The 21,054-nt window shown below is 46.1% G+C and overlaps 1 protein-coding gene across 1 annotated transcript in view; it reads right to left on the bottom strand.

Moving 5' to 3' along the window:
* The window catches only part of LOC147010717 (T-box transcription factor TBX15-like), a 38,165-nt gene that overhangs the window by 10,267 nt on the left and 6,844 nt on the right, over window positions 1–21,054 (bottom strand). Inside the window, exons 3-7 of the mRNA XM_085860413.1 lie at window positions 12,295–12,396; window positions 11,971–12,142; window positions 11,690–11,857; window positions 11,536–11,600; window positions 10,599–10,681 (exon numbers count right to left, since the gene is read on the bottom strand). Coding sequence (XP_085716539.1) covers window positions 10,599–10,681; window positions 11,536–11,600; window positions 11,690–11,857; window positions 11,971–12,142; window positions 12,295–12,396 — 590 coding nt within the window. The remainder of the gene's footprint in view (window positions 1–10,598; window positions 10,682–11,535; window positions 11,601–11,689; window positions 11,858–11,970; window positions 12,143–12,294; window positions 12,397–21,054) is intronic.

Consider the following 21,054-nt stretch of genomic DNA (forward strand, 5'->3'; position numbering starts at 1 on the left):
AATTGTTTATAATCACGGTATGTATTATCATAGTCGTTTTCAGCATGGTGTGTATTATCATGGGAGGCACGAAGCTCCCCTCCCTTTACATGGGATAGTTTCTCTGTATGCAATTCTAACATGAGGACTGAAAATTCGTTTCTCAGCTTCGACTGGATCAAATTGGCTGCAAATTTCAGAAGTAAATCCTTTGTACCATCCCATCCATTGGGACCATACTCTGTGCAGAGTGTTGGTGCTGTTTAAACAGTCTCCTGGTACATCCACGAAAAGTGGCTCATAATCGTTGATAAGCTTCTTTTCTATTGTTTGGCATTTTCTACAAGATATGGAATGTCCCTTCCTTTCTAGAGTTTGCCACATGGCACAAACCATGTAAAGGGGTCTTTTCTATGCCCCTGGCATTTTTCTCAAGAATGTATTATATTAATCATTTATAAGCACAGTATGTATTACAAGAATCATTCATAAGCAAGGTATGTAATATAATAATAATAATTTATAAGCACGGTATGTATTACAATAATTGGAAAAAGCGAGGTGTGTATTATAATAATCATTTATAAGCACGATATGTATTATAATAATTGTTTATAAGCAAGGTATGTATTATAATAATCATTTATAAACACAGCATATATTACAATAATCGTTTATAAGCAAGGTATGTGTTGTAATAATAATTTATAAGCAAGGTATGTATTATAATAGTCGTTTATAAGCAAGGTATGTATTATAATTGTTGTTTATAAGCACAGTATATATGATAATAATCATTTATAAGCAAGGTTTGTGTTACAATCATCGTATACAAGTACGGTATGTATTATAATAATCGTTTATAAGCATGGTATGTATTACAATAATCATTTATAAGCATGATATGTACTACAATAATTGTTTATAAGCAAGGTATGTATTATAAGTAGTTTATAAGCAAGGTATATATTATAATAATCATTTATAAACAAGGTATGTTTAACAATAATCATTTATAAGCAAGGTATGTATTACAATCATCATATACAAGTACGGTATGTATTATAATCATCATTTATAAGCATGATATGTTTTACAATAATTGTTTATAAGCAAGGTACTGTATGTATAATAAATCATTTATAAGCAAGCAATGCATGAAAATAGTCATTTATAAGCACAATAAATATAATAATCATTTATAAGCAAGGTATGTATTATAATAGTCGTTCATAAGCAAGGAATATATTATCATAATCATTTATAAGCAAGGTATGTTTTACAATCATCGTATACAAGTACGGTATGTATTATAATCATTTATAAGCAGGGTATGTATTACAATATTTGTTTATAAGTGAGGTGTGTATTATAATAATCATTTGTAAGCATGATATGTATTACAATAATTGTTTATAAGCAAGGTATGTATTATAATAGTTGTTTATAAGCACAGTAAATATTATAATAATCATTTATAAGCAAGATGTGTAATATAATAGTCGTTTATAAGCACAGTATATATTATAATAATTTATAAGCAAGGTATGTATTACAATAATTGCATACAAGTACGGTATGTATTATAATCGTCATTTATAAGCACAGTATGTATTATAATAATCATTTATAAGCAAGGTATGTCTTACAATAATCATATACAAGCAAGGTATGTTTTACAATAATCATTTAGAAGCAAGGTATGTACAGTATTATAATAATCATTGATAAGCACGGTATGTATTATAATAATTTGTAAGCAAGGTATGTAATATAATAATCGTTAATAAGCATGGCATGTTTTATAATAATCATTTATAAGCATGGTATGTATTATTATAATATATAAGCAAGGTATGTCATATAGTAATTATTTATAATCATTTGTAAGCACAGTATATATTACAATCATCGTTTTTAAGCGATGATGTGTGTATGGTGTGTATTACATGCAATGATGCAATACACGGTATGTATTACAATAGATTATAAGCACAGTATGTATTACAATAGTTTATCAGCACGGTGTGTATTACAATAGTTTATCAGCACGGTGTGTATTACAATAGTTTATCAGCACGGTGTGTATTACAATCATCGTTTTTAAGCATGGTGTGTATTACAATAATCGTTTACAAGCACGGTATGTATTAAAACAGTGTATAAGCACATTGTGTATTACAATAATTGTTTGTAAGCACGATATGTATTACAATCGTTTATAAGCACGGTATGTATTATAATAATCGTTTATACACACGGTATGAATTACAATAGTTTATAAGCACGGTATGTATTTATAATCATTTATAAGCACGGTGTGTATTACAATAATCGTTTATAAGCATGGTATGTATTACAATCATCGTTTATAAGCAAGGTATGTGTTGTAATAATAATTTATAAGCAAGGTATGTATTATAATCGTCGTTTATAAGCACGGTATGTATTATAATAATCGTTTATAAGCATGGTATGGATTACAATAGTTTATAAGCACGGTGAGTATTATAATCGTTTATAAGCACGGTATGTATTACAATCATCGTTTATAAGCACGGTGTGTATTATAATCGTTTATAAGCACGGTATGTATTACAATCATCGTTTGTAAGCACGGTATATATTGCAATCGTTTATAAGCACGGTATGTATTATAATAATCGTTTACAAGCACGGTATGTATTATAATAATCGTTTATAAGCACGGTATGTATTATAATAATCGTTTATAAGCATGGTATGGATTACAATAGTTTATAAGCACGGTGAGTATTATAATCGTTTATAAGCACGGTATGTATTACAATCATCGTTTATAAGCACGGTGTGTATTATAATCGTTTATAAGCACGGTATGTATTACAATCATCGTTTGTAAGCACGGTATATATTGCAATCGTTTATAAGCACGGTATGTATTATAATAATCGTTTACAAGCACGGTATGTATTATAATAATCGTTTATAAGCACGGTATGTAGTATAATAATCGTTTACAAGCACGGTATGTAGTATAATAATAGTTTACAAGCACGGTATGTATTATAATAATAGTTTACAAGCACGGTATGTATTATAATAATCGTTTACAAGCACGGTATGTATTATAATAATCGTTTACAAGCACGGTATGTATTATAATAATCGTTTACAAGCACGGTATGTATTATAATAATCGTTTACAAGCACCACCCCTCCTCATCCCACCTCCCCTCAGTCAAAGTTCCCATGTCCTGAACTATCCAAAATCTAGTGTACCACCCCATCATGAAACAGAAAAAAATAAAAGGTGTTCTTAAATTCGTTCCTGGATGTGTTTAACTTATGGTGAAGTTATTTTTCCATTCGCAGCACAGAACTCGTGGCTCCAGCTCTGCAGACACGGAGACTTTTAAATAACTGCTTGAAAGGTAAATACAGGAGCTCAGATGACAAATGGGTCACATGGCTCTAATTAAATAAATAGTGCGGGTCACAGAGCACTGGCTCGGATCCTGCAGAGTCAGCGAGTCGTGGCTCCCTGGCCGGACTGAGGCGTAGACAAGCTCGGACTCTCCCACCCTCACTCCCGGCCACATGGCAAGAGTTTGACACATCACAACCCCACCGCCCACTCCTGCCCCTCGGCCCACCCGAGCTCCCCAATGAGTGTGTAACGCCTTACACCGAGATCACAACGCATCGCTATCATCATCCATACGTGATACACATGACGCATTATCGGGTTTCACACCATTGTGACGTTTAGTTTTTACTTTTTATGTTTTTAAACAATAAATATCCTTTACTTTTTACACTGTTTGATAAGGCTCCTAGAGGAGCTTGTACACATAAATCACGTGTAGGTATGTTAATGATCCCAGTAGACATCCAGGTACAGTACTTTCACTTCAACTATAGTTGGATATGAATGGACTGTTAATGAACATATATGGTGTATAGCATGTGAAAATGTGTCCGAGCGACAGCTTACTTTGTGATGTAACATTATGATGCAACGAACGGACTTTAAGCTGGTTGTCCCATCTCTTCGCATTTGTTGGTGACAATTAAATATCCCATGGTGTCTTGCATGAAGAGTAGGCAAGTTATCATTGGCACCCTGAACAAATCACAAATTTGTGGCCAAATCACCTTCGGTCGAATATCAGGCTGAATCAGCCAGTTTGTGAAATATATGGAAGAAAAAAAACTTTCCCTGGCCAACCAAACACGAAGGTGGGATTAATTGGAGCAGCATGACCAAGGGGTTCAAATGGGAACACTACCAGGCCAATCCAATTGGGTGGCATTAAATTTGTGATGCAAGGGTGACCTGAAATAGGCCATCACCTGTACAGCTTCTTCCCATGCTGACCAAGCACCCAAAACATGATCTAATCTGATCAGATTACTTAACATACTACAAACACCCGCTCTCTTTGGGAGCACTGGCAAATAGTTTCCCCACCCTCGTACCAGGGTATTTTTTTTTTTTTTTTTTACCAGAGAGGGGTATATTTTTTTTTTTGTGCCGATGATCTGGCCCTGGGTACTACCAACATGTATGTAAAATTTGGTAGACATTGGCCCAGCCGAGTTTCTTCTATGATTTTCAGATGTACATACATACACACAGATAATTGCCTTCTACACTAATAAGTGTGTGTGTGTGTGTGTGTGTGTGTGTGTGTGTGTGTGTGTGTGTGTGTGTGTGTGTGTGTGTGTGTGTGTGTGTGTGTGTGTGTGTGTGTGTGTGTGTGTGTGTGTGTGTGTGTGTCAGTGCATCTATCCCACCTCCTCATGCTGCCTTCCCATTCCCTCACACTGCTCCCCCCCCCTTTACGCTGCCTTACCGCCCCAACGCTGCCTCCCCACCCTTGGACTGTGAGCCAGAACTAGGCGTCTGCATATTGATAAAGTTAACCCAGGCCATGAATTTCAAAAAAATCATGGAGGCACGTTTGACAAAATATTCACTCATGCACTCCCTTGGGGTTCCCCTAGTATGCATGCAGTTTCAGGCTGCCAGGTTTCATGGTTTTGGAGTTATGCGCACGCACACGCACACGCACACGCACACGCACACGCACACGCACACGCACACGCACACGCACACACACACACACACACACACACCACCACCACAGAGGGTGAAGGAGGTTGTTTTCACCCCTCTCTGTTTGTTTGTGTGCAGGGTATCTCAAAAAGTTGTGAATGGATCCAGATGAAATTTGGTGGACAGGTTGGGTGTGTGACAAGGAAGTAATTATTCAATTTTGGTGAAGATCCGGATCTGGATCTGGATACGAGATTATTTAATTTTCCAAGTGATTTTTCACCATTGAGAGAGCGGGCCAAAAACGATATTGTTGCGGACCGGGGGTCGGGGGCAAGAAGTCCACGAGGGGGAAGTTACCTCGGGTTCCCACCAGACTCTCCGGAATCGCAGGCCGTCGCACATGAATAACTTCGTGAAACGGCGAGTCGCTAATCGACCGTGAACGCCAATAACCTAACCACGTGACTTAGGGTCCTCCGTCTAATAAATACCGTTTACCTAATGGTCACGTGATCCAATTACTGGGGAATACGCCCTCGGTACGCCTTGTTCAAACTGGATCACCTTACCAGATCAGATGCAGCCGAGCGTAACTGCCCAAGGACGTACCGGCTAGAAAAACAGATCGTTGGGGGATAACATCCCGGCTAAGCTAGAATATGGACCATGCTGGACCAATGAAGGAAAAGATGACAACGAGCTGGGAACATTTCTACACAAGCATTTATTTACAATTAGCGAGGAAAGGTATGTGGCCCAGTGAACGGAGTTTATTATTATGTGCAGCAGGGATAGCAAGGAATTTGTTGGGTGTGGCAAAGGCAAGCAATTTACAAAAGCAGACAGAGAGCGGACTGATCCCGTTATCACTTCTACAATCTTAACTTATGCTATGACAGGCACCAAAACACACACACACACACACACACACACACACACACACACACACACACACACACACACGATTAGATAGCCAGAAAGAAAGAGCAGATGAGGATGAACAGCCACGCAATGCCTGGCGTGGTCGGCCAACCAACGCAATCCAGTACGCTTTGGGGGAGGTAGGAGGGAGAAATACTGGTGTCTAAGGTGTGGGAGTGGCGATGTGTGGTGCAGTGCAATATGGGGGAGGGGCGTGCAGTGTCGTGCCAGAGGAAACTGTGATTGTGAGTCAGTAATGATGCTCTTTTGTGCGTGATATGAGAGATAAAGGGGACGAGATCGAGGGATGGAAAGAGAGAGAGGAGAGAAGGTGCGTGAGGCAAAAGATCCCTAACCAAGTTGTGCATAGGTCTACTAGTGTAGCGTGTACCTCGGTGGGACACTCCGCTTGAGCGTTCCCACCAAAAGAGTTGGTGCGTTATCTCTGGCTTAGTCACTTTGCCGGGGCTTGTGGCAACGTGCGCTCTGCACTGGTCCTGCGGAATAAGCAGGTCTCAGTCGCACACCAATCACAAGTGAAGAGCCAGCAACGGGCAGAGGCAAAGAAGAGCCAGCGATGGGCAGAGGCAACGAGGAGCAGTGAAGAAAAGGGTGAAGCAGAGAAGCGAAGAAAAGGGCGAGCGACTCCGTAATCCGCCTTTTATAAGCTGCGGGTGAAGAGTGAGGTGATGATCCGAAGCGAAGCATTGTGACCCGAATCCCGCTTCTCCATTTGCCACAGCAGCCCATGCCACGCCCTGCCAGGCTCCTGGGACCAGAAGCGGTCTCATTCGCACATCCGATGTGACAATGCCTAGTGTTGGCTTAATGGTTAGGGTAGTGGGCTTGGGATCCTCGGATCCTGAGTTCAAATCCCACTCGGCTGTTGAATTAATACCAGGTGGGGTTGATTCTGCCTGTCATCCTTCTGAGGTTGGCAAAATGAGTACCAGCATGCTGGTATCCTGTGTCGGAGTGGCGACCCGTCCAGGATTGTACCAAGTAGCCAAGGAGACTGCTTAGGTAGCACCGACGCTCTGTACAGAGTATGGTCGTGATGGATGGATGGATGGATGGCGTGACACAGCCCGGAGATCTGTACCAAACTCCTGGATTGCTCTTCCCGTGACCCCTCCTCACCGTGCCCTGGCGACTGGACGAGGGTCGTATCAATCCTGCGTGCTCACCCATAACACTCCTGACGAGATGCGGCCAGCGCCATTGACGTCTGTTGCTCATCCCCGCATCACGCGGTCTGAGCACAGCCTGAGCCTTGAGGCACACCTCTGTTTCGTGGCATATTGTATCAATACAGATGTACGAGGAGATGCGGGAACATTTTCCCCGTGTGCGGGAGGTGTCAGCGGTCGAAGTGATGAATTTTTGGTGAGCGAGGGGGTGAGCAAGGTGAGGTGCCGTTGTAAATTGGCACGCAGATTTGAATGAAATGGCATGCTATGCACATGCCATATAGTGTATTTGTTCTTATGTTGATTCTCCCACGGGAGGCTGCGAGGTGTGTTTGCTTGCTTGCTTGATTTGTACCATGGCTAAAAGGAAAGGGTTGGAATAGAAATCAGAATTGAAGATAGAGATATAGTTAATAGACTGAGCTATTCGTCCCACGCAACGTACTTTGTCCCGTTAACCCACGAGACATGAGGGGAAGGTCTGACTGCACAAAGACTAACGAAATAACTGCCTGGGGATCACTGTATGTTGGGTGCCTTTGCCTCAAAGGCATGCGGTTTTGCAGAACTGCAACAATATGTGGCATGATATTTCAAAAATGTATTGGGCCCGATATGTTCTCATGAATCAGGCATTGCGTGGCGGAGGTATGCGCTCTACCGAGTGCCCTTCTAGTTTGTATAGATATTATCATGCACAGTCCTACAACCTTGCATTATCACACACACAGTCCTATATAACCCCATACATTTTCATACACAGTCCTATAACCCTACATTAGCATATTCTGATTCTGATTCCGATGCACCATACTCTGTTCCAGAGCGTCGGTGCTGTCAAAGCAGTTTCTTGGCAAGGGTTATATTGGGTGTTTTGCCATTGTCTTCCCAGCAGGAATTTGTAATTTGTTCAGATACCGGCGATAGCTTGCCTACTTTTTGCGAAGGACACCTTGGAATCTCTCATGTACACCAACTAATGCTGGCAGACAGGACGCCCATTTTAACGTCCATCCGAGGAACAACACACATTGATGAATCACCCTTCCTGAGAAACACCGGGATGCAAACCCATACGAGACAGATTAGAGACGAGTGTGCGTACCACAAGGCCATCCTGCCAGCCCTACATTAGCATACACACAGTTGTATCCATCCATCCATCGGGACCATACTCTGTGCAGTGCATTGGTGCTGCCGAAGCAGTCTCCTTGGCTATTGGGCAACATCCTGGACGGGTCGCCACTCCGACACAGGATAGCAGCATGCTGGCACTCATTTTGCCGACCTCGGAAGGATGACAGGCTGAATCAACCACACCTGGCATTAATTCAACAGAAGAGCTGGATTTGAACTCAGGATCCTACGATCCTAAGCCCACCACCCTCACCATTAAGCAAACACCAGGCACACACTTCTAAAACCCGAACCCAATATACGTATCAAGAAAGTGGCGACAAGTGGATGTTTTACGTTACGAGCAACGAACTAAACTGTGAGTAGCGAACCGTCAGGTAAGTGTGATGTTTGAAAGAGCTCGCGTCGTCCAAGAGAACGATGGCAAACTCAGCATTTTGAGTCTGAAGTTTCATTTGAGTGGAAGAGCCAACCCTCCCGCCATTTGACTTCCTGAGAAACTCGACACAAATCCGACCGTGTTGCGGACATCGATGCAATTCCCGGCAAAAACACAAAGCTCACATACAAGGCAACGAATTCTGTTGCTGAAGAAGTAAATTTCGTATACGGTACAGTCATTTGGACCATCGTGCATGAGGTTCATCTTTATTTTGTTCCAGGTCACACATGGAAACATGACATGGGCCTTTGTTTTCTAGACGTGTGAGGGGCTCCTTGCAGCGCCTGCGGCCGCCGGGACGAGGAGGGGGAATGCTGTTCAAAAACTCCTTGGAACGAGATGCTCACAATGGAGTCCCAAGACACCAATGGGCTTTCATTTATTTTTCCATATGCAGGATGCCCCACAAGTTTGTCTGCGGTTGCCTCATTTATTATTATTATTATTTTTTAATACAAGATTGATATGCTCACCAGACATAACACCCCTGACCTCATCCTTTGGAGCTATGACCATGACATGGGGCACTGCAATGAAGCCACACAAAATTCAGGGATTCCTCAACACTATGGTGGATGCAGCCAAACAGGCAAATAAAGGAATGCAATATAGTGTGTGGAATACGAAGTTACGGAGCATCATATACAAATACTGGATAAGATATCACAACATTTTAAAAAGGTTTACTTGAACATTTTTGAAAGTGTCTTGGACTATCGCGAGCATGAGTATTTCGTTCACAGAACTTATTGAACAGCCCATGCCAGTCGCTTCCATCGCCACCAGCATCACTTGGTGTCAGCGAGTTTCCTCTCCGTTCCCACGGTTGCACACAACTCACAGCTTGTGTATGTCTCACGGACCACAATGAAAACGTCGTCACCGATCCTCGCACCCCCTCCACCAACCATACATTCTTAAATACTGCACTCCAGGGAAAAATAGTTGAAAAATTCAAAGCTTGTGCATGTGGCCAAAATTTTTCGTTTCCAATTTTCACGGGCACTCTTTAAACAGCTCACCACCACCACCACACTACTCGGTTAGGTCGGTGATGTTTGACGGTGCAAGGGTGGGAAGACCAAATGTTTTCCCAAGCAGAGAAATAAAAGTTACCGAAAAATCTATCCACCCAGCACCACCACCATCCCACCCCGGGAAAGCATCACAAACACTGTGGGCACAGCATATCATTCAGAGTTATTGCTATTGAGAATCAATTTGCAGGATTTCCCGTATATACACTCAAGTTATGGTAGCAGATGCTACTTCAATGGCTCATCGACTACAATTACAAGTACATTGCAGGCAGAGCTGCACAGGTTGGAATAATGTGTAAAGAAAGAATAAAATAAATAAATAACGTTTTTTTTTTCTTTTTCTTATCTTAGAATATCGCATGATGACGTGTTGAGATTGTTGTAAGGACACGTAATACATGACTTGCGACCTTTGCGGGGCCTTGTGTCACATGAGGGTTTGTATAAACATCTCCAGGATTACCCGTCAAATTCAACTCGGCGGTACAATTGAAGCAAGAGTGGCTCACAATGTCCACCATGATGCGATATCCCAGGAAAGATTGGCGAGGCAGGTGGCCGGGCACGCAGTGCGGGGGCACATTTAAACCCGTGACCCCATAATTCGATTAACAGCTGACCCCGTAACCCCGGCGTCACACGATATCACTTCGACGGGCCCAAGCGTTTTTCATTATGCTCGCAAACTGCATCTATACCTGTGTGGAAAAACACACACACACACACACACACACACACACACACACACACACACACACACACACACACACACACACACACACACACACACACACACACGACAAAGTTTAACCCACAATCGCCACCATGGATCCAGTCAAACGTACCTCCAGCAAGCGGCTCCAGTGCTGGACCATGCAAGGAGGGTCGCCAGAGTGCATAGTTTTCCAAAATCGCCTCCAATCCAGTGCTGATGTGGGAGAGGAAAAAGGGGGATGGTAGAGGTGATTGAGGGATGGTAGAGGAATACAAATGAAAAGGAAAAGAAGGGAATGGGATAGGTGTGAAACGGAAATTAGGAGGAGAGTTTCAGAGGAAGAGAAAGATAAGGGGAAGGACACGAGGCACGGGAAGGGACAGGTACGAATCACAAGATCCGCAATATTTCCGCCGTGAAAAGGAGACGGCCTTTAAAATGTACACTTTGCCGGTCTCACTCGAGACATGCTCAGAGTTCACACACAATAATTAAGCCTTTCATGAAACATGCAATTATAAAATGGCTGTCATTTGTTTTTATCCTAATACATTCCTTTCTTCCCCCTCTCCAACTACCCGTAGAGTAAAGCGCAGTGCGAGGTCAATAAAACGTGTTTAAATGAGTGCATTTTCGACAACAGGTCCCGCTGTTCCACACGGACTTGTTTCTTGTGTAGCGACTTGAATGAGAAGTAAAAGAGGAAGGCGAGGGAGAAAGAGAGAGCGAGAAAGAAAAAGAGAGAGAGGGTGTTGCAGTAATGGAAACAACGTGGTGGAGGAATGCCGCCTCATTATGCAGGCTACACACAGCGGGGGGGGGGGGGGGTGGATGGGTGACCACCATCATTTTCTCATTCTGAGTTGTTCAAATTAACAGTAAATTCTGATTTGTGGTGTTGTGCATTTAGCAAGGTGAATCGAGAAGAACCGGGGGACATAAACACAAACGGGGTCGCAAAATATTCCAAAAATGTCGCCCTTCACTACCCCCTCCCTCACCCCCCAATCTCCACCTTCACCTTAACCTCAACCTAGAGCCTGCTTTCCCCGATCAACCCCACTCACCGGTTGCGTCCCGACTCCCGAAATCCCTTTGCAAAGGGGTTTCTGTCAATCTTGAGGCGGGTTATCTGCAGAGAAGGAAGGGTGGCCGAAGGTCACGGTCCCGACTATCACGTTCAAATTGGTAATGAATGGAAAATTAGTGCAAAGGACCAACCTGCTGGTTTTGGTATGCCGTGACCGTTGTGAAAACAGTTTCTGGGAAGGTGAAAGTCTCGACTCCATCGCCACGTGGCGCTTCCCTTGTGGTACTCAATCTGGCGCCAACGTCCCGAAGAAGCACGTGGACCCGCGGTGCGTAGCGGTGCATCGAGTGCAGGATTATCTGCAGTGCCAAGCAGATGGAGAGAAGATCCAATTGCAAGAGGCACACACATTGCACACACACTTCTCAACAAGACAGCCACCTTCCTCCCCAAAAAGAGCCACAGTTCTTACGTGTCCCTGTTCGTCCAGCTCATTGTTTGTGAGCTTGAGTCGATCAAAACTGACCACTTGGCGTGTCCACGTCTCCCCGGAGGCAGGTGAGTCTGGGTGTATGTACAACCGTGGTGGTGGTGGTGCATCCGCTTCTCCAGCCACCATCCATTTTGAGCTGTGGTACACGTACCTGCAATTAAACAGAGGTCAGCACAGTGTGCAAGCTGATCTATCAATACAAGAGCTGTCGGCCAATCATCAAATTATTACCGCATTCAATCAGAGTACATTTGGAAAAGCTTTTGCTTGTTGGCATTTCCGGTGTATCCATGCATGACTGGCCTGTAACGTTTGCTGTCCACCGGCGCGATGTCCAGAGCAAGGTAGTACTGCTGGCGTGGATCGAGACCACTCAGTTTCACCCGGATTGCTGGGAACATCCTCCTGTAAATGAAAATTTACAGATACAGCACTTACATTTGCATTTCGTCTTTAAAATTGCAGACAACAGAATATTAAATTTGCATATGTGGTGTGTGTTGCTTGCATCAATTATACGGTGTTTAATTTTGGATATACAGTATCTGAAATTGCATATACAATATTTACGGTATACTGTATTGTACAACATTTATATACACAGTATGTGACATTTGAGAACACTGTGTGAGCACTGCATATACAGTATTAAAATTTACATGTACAGTTTGAGATTTTGGACTGAAATCTTGCATATGCGGTATTTGAAATCAGAGGTCATGGACGACGATGACGACGACGACGTGTACAGCCATGGATGTGTTGAATGCAGAACATTTTATTGCTGAGAATTTGGATATGAAACCTTGAGCCGAATGACAAGTAACAATGTGTAGAAAAAGAAGAACGCAAGGCTATTTGTATAACTGAAAGTTGTGGGAACATATTGTTACGGATCTGGAAACCATTTGCATTCAACATACAGATGTCCCAAAAGTCAGTTATGTCGTTAAGTATGTGTGTAGTCAGATCGCCTTCCTTTTGTCTAGTGGGATAATCAAAGGCGTGCGTTACGATTTCTGTTAGTTAGGTTATTACATCCAACAAGCCATTTAACAACCATTCCATCCCCCATCACGATCCACTACCCACCCGCTGTCTACAAGCACTCTGACTTGCCAAGGAAGGGTCTTTCAGCCGTTCCTTGCCGCTTCCACCAACGTTCCTTCCACAAACGTTGCAACTCTTGCACGACGGCCTGTACAATGTTGATACTGTAACTCGTCGAGTGTGGGCCCGCATGAAGGAGTGGCTGGGGTTTCCCGGCAGGGGCCAAGGCCCCGCCCCGGAAAGGTGGGCCGGAGGACCCTGTCTTATCAAAGACGGACAGCGAGATGTGTTGACCAAGGCCCCTCCCCGCTGAGGGAGGTCCATAAATTCCCGAGCACTCTTTGAGGTTGGTTGATCTTTTGGAGAGTTGAGAGAGTTCTGAGAGGTTCTTAAAGGTTTTTGCTGTTACGAAGGGGTGGTTACGAGGGGTGGTTACGAGGGGTGGTTACGAGGGGCGATTACAAGGAGTGGTCACAGGAGGGCTACGTAGGTGTTATGAAGGGGTTTTTGCTGTCACGAAGGTTGAGCAGAGGGCTATCAAGGTGGCGAACGTGTCTCTGCTGGCCCTCTACAAGGAAGGACAGCGACCCTGACCCCCCTCTGCGGACTCCGATTATTCGCCACCCGAACTCTGCCTCGAGTCCCCCCCGTGCGACTGGGGACCACACCAACGACCTTTGTCAGGTTCCGCATCGCAGAGCACACCCTCCCTCCGACGGTCAGGTACCCACCAAACTTTTACCCCCAGCTTGTCTCTCACCACGGCTGCGAGGGTCCAATAAAGACTCGGGGTTTCTTTTCATTTTGTGTGTGTCTACGTGTGGGCCCGTCTTATAAGTAGAAACTGTTTAAGCATTTGAATCATTGTAAATCTCTCCTTGCTTGCATATTCGTGTTAAGTCTTGCTTTGTGTCTTCATTTACTGTAAATAAATCATCACAGAAATGTTCCCAGTCTGTTTCCATCCCTTTTTGAATTGGTCCAGCATGGTTCGGATCAGAGTTTAGGCGGGGTTTTATTCCCGATAATCCGTTCATTCCAGCCGGCACGGCTTTGGCAGTTTCCGCTCGGCTGCACCCGAACCGGAGTTGGAAGCCGGTAGTTGGAACTCTACCGCAATCGGTCGAGTGACCCGGTTCGAGCAAGATGTGCCGAGGGCGTGGTATCCCCGGTAATTGGACAATCGTAGCCGGGATGTCCTGGGCAGGCCCGCTCGACTGCATCCGAGCCGGAAAGTCAGTAGGTGTAATTTTACCGCTGCCGGTAGAGTGAATCCGGGGCGGCCATGCGTTCCGAGGGCGTGGATCCCCGGTAGCCAAGACCGCGTGGTTACTTAGGTATATTGGATCTAGACAAAATAACCCTACACCACGCGGTCGAGAATTTGGCTTTCCACGGTCGGTTAAACGACCCGCCGGCTCGTGGAGTTATCCGAGCGACCGCCTACAATTCCGGGGAGTTTGGTGGGAGACGACGCAACCTCCCCCACCTAGTGGTCGTTCTCACCACTGACCCCTGGCCCACAACAGTTTGGTGCCAGGAGTGCGATTCGAACCCCATGCCTCCACAAATAAATTTACAGGACACCAAACGCAACAGTTTGGTGTCAGGAGTTGGGACCTCGAACGCCTCCGCCTCCGCCTCCATAGAAAAAAATACAGGATTCGGACCAGGGGTGTGCTTGGCAGCCCCCCCCCCTTCCCTCCGAAATTAAGAGCATCCAAATTTTAGTAATTCTCAGCACAGACCATGGCGGACCAAGACGGACTGGTACAGGTGGATTCTGAATTAATGTTAGAGGAACCCATGGCTCAGGACAACACCTTGCAGGAAAACCCTCCCTGCAATCAAACCCAGAGGTAGCGTTGGGGGCGGCAGCGGCAGTGCATGAGCTAACCCTGCATCAAATTCCCCCCGAGGGGGACCGAGCGATCCCTGCCGGTTCCGAGCCCGATCGTGGCGGATCAGCTCTGCCAAGGCCACTTGACATGAATCAGTTGATGGAGATCCTAATACACATGCAAAAGGAAACGAATGCGAATCTCCAAAACATGAAAAACGAAATGAATGGAATATGCAAACACTGAGAGGTGATATACAGAGTATGGGGAAACGCTTGCAAACACAAATGAAGGCAGGTCAGGAAGAAATGAAGGCGGAGCTGACAAGGGTGAAGGTTGGAATGCAGACCATGGACCGGAAAATGGCGGATGAGATCGGTACGGTACGTAGGGAAATGACCGAGTTGAAAGGGAGTGTGAAAGGTTTGGTCCCAATGGAAACGGGTAACGAAGAAGTGACGGATAGGATAATGACGGTTGGGTGAGAGGTGGATAAACTCGGACAGGGGATGAAGGAAATTAAAAAAGGACAAGGGCAATTAAGAGCAGAAATTGGGAGAAACACGGCCGCGATACAAAATTTAAAACAAGGCCAGCAGGAAGCAAAGGGGGGATTGGAAGCCGTAAAGGAAAGGTGCAAGATGAGACACGAGGAAATGACGGAAATAGTAAAAGAGATGGGACGGAAGGTCGAGACAGAGAACCAATAATTTGGAGAGCAGTTGAAGAAACACGAAGATGAGACAAAGGAGGGTTTTAGCATGGCGAAGGAAGAATTAACAGAGACACGAAGGGAAATAGCACAGGTAAAAGACGAATTAAATAGAGTGGAGGAGCAGACACAGATAGAGGGGAAGGTAAGGGACATTAAGGTGGAGCTTGTGGAATGTCTTGAGACCCGATGCAAGGGGCAGGATGGCCTCCTTCAGGAACAGAGGGAGAGGATACGCTCCCTCGAAGCAGATCGTGATCAGGTGAGTCCAGTAAAGGTAAGGCTGAGAGAGGTGAAGCTGGGGCATGAAGCGAAAGGGTACACGCCGAGTTTGGGGGGAGGGGCAGAGACGGCACAGGCCCCCAGTACGATTGTGCCGGAGTGTGTGCAGAATGTGAGGGATATGGCATGGTTGAGTGCACAAGACGGTCCGGGGCGAGCATCGACCCAGACGGGGTTGACAAATTGTCCGGGCGAGTGGCTTGGTCTTCGCGGGGGTAGAGCAACGCTGCAATCCGGAGGGTCCACCCTTCCATTTTTCCCACAAGGATTGGTGAGTGGGGCTCGGAACCCGGGAGGCCGGACGGTGCCGCTAGCTCCGTACGATGGAAAGACTGACCTGAGGGCATATTTGTCCCAGTTTGACCACGTGGCCAGGGGTAATGGCTGGAGCGCGGATGAGAGTGGGATCCATCTCGTAGTGGCACTGCATGGCGCGGCGGCCGCGGTCCTGACCACAATTCCCCCGGGAGCAATAAAGTTGGCAGGCCTCCGTTCGGCCCTAAATAATCAATTCGGGATAGAGCAGCAGAGCGTGCTTGTTAAAACTCAGCTCAGTGGGCAGAAACGACAGCCCCATGAGAAAATGAGGGATTTGGCTTACGATATTCGCCGTGCAGTGCGGATCGCACATGCGAACATGACGGCACCCTACCAGGAAGACCTTGCCCTGCATTATTTCATCCAGGCTCTTGCGGGCACCGACACCAGGGCCCTGCTGATGACATTTCGGCCGGAAAACCTCCAGAAGGCAGCGAAGCTGCCGGCTCGAAGGTCCGAGCGACATGCGATAGCTGTCCAGCAGGTGGGCCCCGTGGACAGCCGTGAGGCTGGAGCCGGGGCTGGTCTTGGCACCCGAGCGGAACTGGAGGGAATGGTCCGGGATATGGTCGACCGCCGGTTGGCAGGTTCTGGACCATGGCAAGCAGCTCACAGGAGAACACGTGGTGGGCCATTGGTAAATACCCCAATTCAGAATGGAGGGGGGGGTATAATTTGGAATATCGGAGCCATGCACCGTACCCAGTTAAGTGATTTAACTGTGATCGGGTGGGCCACCTGTGTGTTTTTTTTTATATGAAAACACACACACACACACCACCAAGCATGAAGAGAGAAAACAATCCTGTTTATGCTTCTGCTTTTAACTCTTGGGCTACCAAAAGTTAGTTTTGTCGTTAAGGCCTCAGTCACATTTTCTCTACGGCGAGGATAAGGCGGCCGTACGCCCTCTGAATTGACAGAAACGTGCGGCGGCCGCAGAGAAACTGAGGTGGCCTCAGGGTGGCCCTACGCCGTTTGGCTATATTTTACAGGCCGTAGGGGTTGCCGTGGAATGAAATCGCGGAGTTATAACTTTTTTTCATTTCTACGCTCGCCATAGCAATTAGACAAGCCAAGCTATGACGTAGATGTGTTCCACGTTGACCGTACATAGGGTGTGCGGTGGGCTTGCGTTATTTGTGCGGCTGCCGTAAGCTCTCCTCAATGAAAAATGAATTTTCCCAACCCCCAAAAAATTACGGCGGCCGCACTATTTCCACGGTCGCCGTACGGTGGCCTTGTGGTCTGTGTGACTACCTGTGGGCAACGCAAGGTCGACGCATGGTTCCCCTACGCCCGCCGTGCACCTACGTAGGCCTCCGTGGCAGTCTGCGTCCACCGTGCGCGACCGCTAGAGATCGGAGTATAGTTGTTTGCCTATACACAGTGGTGCCCCCAGAATCCCGATTTAATTCGTTCCAGGAGGCTGTTCGGATTGCAAAAAGTTTGGATTCAAAAAATATTTTCCCAAAAAGAAATAATGCAAAGTGAATTAATCAGTTCGTGGACCCAAAGAAAACCCACTTTCAAGACACTTTAAACTGAAATTCCCCATGTTTAAGGTAAAATAGGATGAGTGAATGACCTTCGGGGGCGGTGGATTGTATTTAAACTGGTACAATCGCCACATCCAAAGGCCCACACAGGCTCGAGCTCCGTCTTGGGTTTCGATCGCTCGCGCACTCTGCGAGAGTGCTGCCCCCAGGGCAGCTCATCAAACATGATGCCCGCAGAACCACAATCACTTTCATCAAACGCATCGGGCTGACGTAATCATGGATATTAAAAATTACAACCGGTTTTGCTGTGAAATTCAATCCTTGCCTGACAGTCCGTCACACCAAGTGATCGGATTGCTTTTTTTGTTAATAATTAAAACACAAGATGATTAAAAAAAAAAAATTAAGGTGAAAACACGAGGTTCGGCCAAAATCACATTTGGCTCAGCGCCCGGAGGGTCTACAAAATGTACGGACACTCGCAATTATAAGGCGGCCGCAGTATTTCCATGGTCACACAATGTAGCAGTCACACATGTTTTTATTTTTCGGATAGCCGCACGGCGTGTTTATAAATTGTGGAGACCGAAAACGTGGGGGTGCCGTAATTTTTTGGGGGTTGGGAAAATTCATTTTTCATTAAGAAGAGCTTACGGCAGCTGCACGGAAAACGCAAGCCCACCGCACGCCCTACGTATGGTCGACGTGGAACACATCTACGTCATAGCTTGGCTTTGTCGAATTGCTACGGCGAACGTAGAAATGAAAAAAGTTACAACTCCGCAGTTATAATTCCACGGCACCCCTACGGCCTGTAAAATATAGCCAAACGGCGTAGGGCCACCCTGAGGCCACCTCAGTTTCTCTGCGGCCGCCGCACGTTTCTGTCAATTCAGAGGGCGTACGGCCGCCTTATCCTCGCCGTAGAGAAAATGTGACTGAGTCCTTCCACCGACGAACTGAATGAACAAAGCGCGAAGATGAGGGTCGAACAGGTGGGGGAGACGCGTGAACAAACATGAACGCTACGTTTTGTTCGGTTTTTTTTAAATGTATTGGGTTTTTAGGGCCAAACTTTCTCGAAAAAATTGTTCGGATTCCAATTTGTTCAAACAGCTTGGCCGTTCGGATTCTGGGGGCACCACGGTATATTATAGTTATAGTATATTCAGTTATATATATACTGGTATATTTTTATTTCAGTAAAAAAAAGGACTGGTATATATACCCACTCGTTACCGTCCGTCTGGCGAACGTTCGCCTTAGGCCCCCCTGCGGTCGCCTTGCGGGAACCTTGAGGTCTCCTTGCGTCTGCCTTGAAAATTATATTGCCGCCGCAGGGACGCCCTAAGGTCACCATGCGACATCAAATCAAAGAACGTACAGCACCCCCACGTTTTCGGTCTCCACAATTTATAAACACATCGTGCGGCTACCCGAAAAATAAAAACATATGTGACTGCTACATTGTGTGACCGTGGAAATACTGAGGCCGCCGCAGAATTGCTCGTGGCCACAGATTTTGGAGACCCCACAGCCGCCGTGGCAAATGTGACCTAGGCCTAAGTATGTGTGTCGTCAGTCGTGGGCCGCATTACCGGGGACTGCATTTGAGCAGCCTAGGATATCTCCTTGTTGTTGTATGAAGGCCAGTTCAAATGGACCGGGGACTGCACTGAGCAGCCTTTGGGCTTGGCGAAAAGAAAAATAGAGGTTTTGGTGGCGGAGGTGTGCGACCCATGTTTAATAGGGTTGGATGTGCTGACCGCCGGTGGTTGCAAAATCGACTTGGGCCGAGGGGTCATGCAGATGGGTGGTGACGAATTGCTGCTGGGGTGTATGAGCACAGATGAGAAGGTAGAGCTGGAGGCTCCCAACTCCGTGATCATCCCCCTGGGTGACGAGGCAATAATTCCGGCATGGTGGTGGGCTCACCCAACCTGACAGTGCTCCTGTGACCTGGCCGAACTACTGGTGGGGCAATCGACCCCGGGCTTAGTCGTGGGCCGCACCCTAGTAAAAACCGACGGGCCAGTCGTGCCTGTCAGGGTAATTAATGTCAGCACGGAACCACGCACTATTGGACGGGGCACGAAGGTGGCAGATGGCATCCCAATAGTACAAGTAGCGGAGCTGAGGGACGATAACATCGAGTTGGACCGGCCCCAGAGGGGGACTTGAGTTTTTTTTTTGTTGTTGCAAGCGAATGGGGGTGGGTATGGACAAAGAGAGGCAGAGGCAATAGGTTAGGGGGAGACCGCAGGGTAGGTCCGAGCCAGTTTTCAGACCGGCCGGCGCCACCACACTCCCTCCACAACCTCGCGAGACCAGACCAAGGCCGGCCAGCTTCGTGTGCCGACCTCCTCTTGTACTGCATCTTGCCTGGTCTGCGTTTGCCATGCCATGCCATGCTTTGCCTGCCTTTGCCTTGCCTCCATACCTGCCCATGCCTTTGTTTGCATTGTCATTCACTCTCACCATGTGCTCCAAGACCATCTCTGAAAGTGTTTTGCAAGGACTGCCCTCCAGGCAGCCGCATTACCGGGGACTGCATTTGAGCAGCCCGGATATCTCCTTGTTGTTGCATGAAGGCCAATTCAAATGGACCAGGGACTGCACTGAGCAGCCCGGAGATCTTGTTGCATAAAGGCCAGTTCAAATGGCCTGTGAGATGGCGTATGGCCTGCCGTGTTAGGGTGAGTTTCCTCCAGCAGCCAGGAGCAAAAAAAAAAAGAATAATTCAACGATAATCAAGGGACCTTTGAAGGCCCGAAAGACATCTGACCATAAATGCCTGCTGTGCACTCACCCACAAATGTTAACTTTGCTGCGTTTTCTCTCCTCAAATCACAGGTCCTGAGCCATGGGTAGTGTAAATATTAGAAATGTACATAATTTTAACCCACCTGTTGTTTGTTTAGCGCCGGCAATGTCATTAAGTTGTCCGAGTGAGTCTGTTAGTTTAGTTACGCAATGCACTAGGTTATTTATTTTTGGGACATGTATTTCAAATGTCACACTCAGGGATCCGTAGGTAAAACGTACTAGGGGAAAACATACACCTGCATGCCACACGAAAATTAATGACTCTGGTCGAGTCTATAAAAAAGGGGGGGTAGTGTTACGGATCTGGAAACCATGTGCATTCAACATACAGGTCCCAAAAGTCAGTTATGTCGTTAAGTATGTGTGTAGTCAGATCTCCTTCCTTTTGTCTAGTGGGAGAATCAAAGGCGTGCGTCACGATTACTTTTAGTTCGGTTATTACATCCATCAAGCCATTTAACAACCATTCCATCCCCCATCACAATCCACTACCCACCCGCTGTCTACAAGCACTCCGACTTGCCAATGTAAG

This window comes from Eptatretus burgeri, chromosome 16 (genome assembly GCF_056783735.1).
Source record: "Eptatretus burgeri isolate ZD-2024b chromosome 16, Ebu_testis_v1, whole genome shotgun sequence".
Taxonomy (NCBI): Eukaryota; Metazoa; Chordata; class Myxini; order Myxiniformes; family Myxinidae; genus Eptatretus; species Eptatretus burgeri.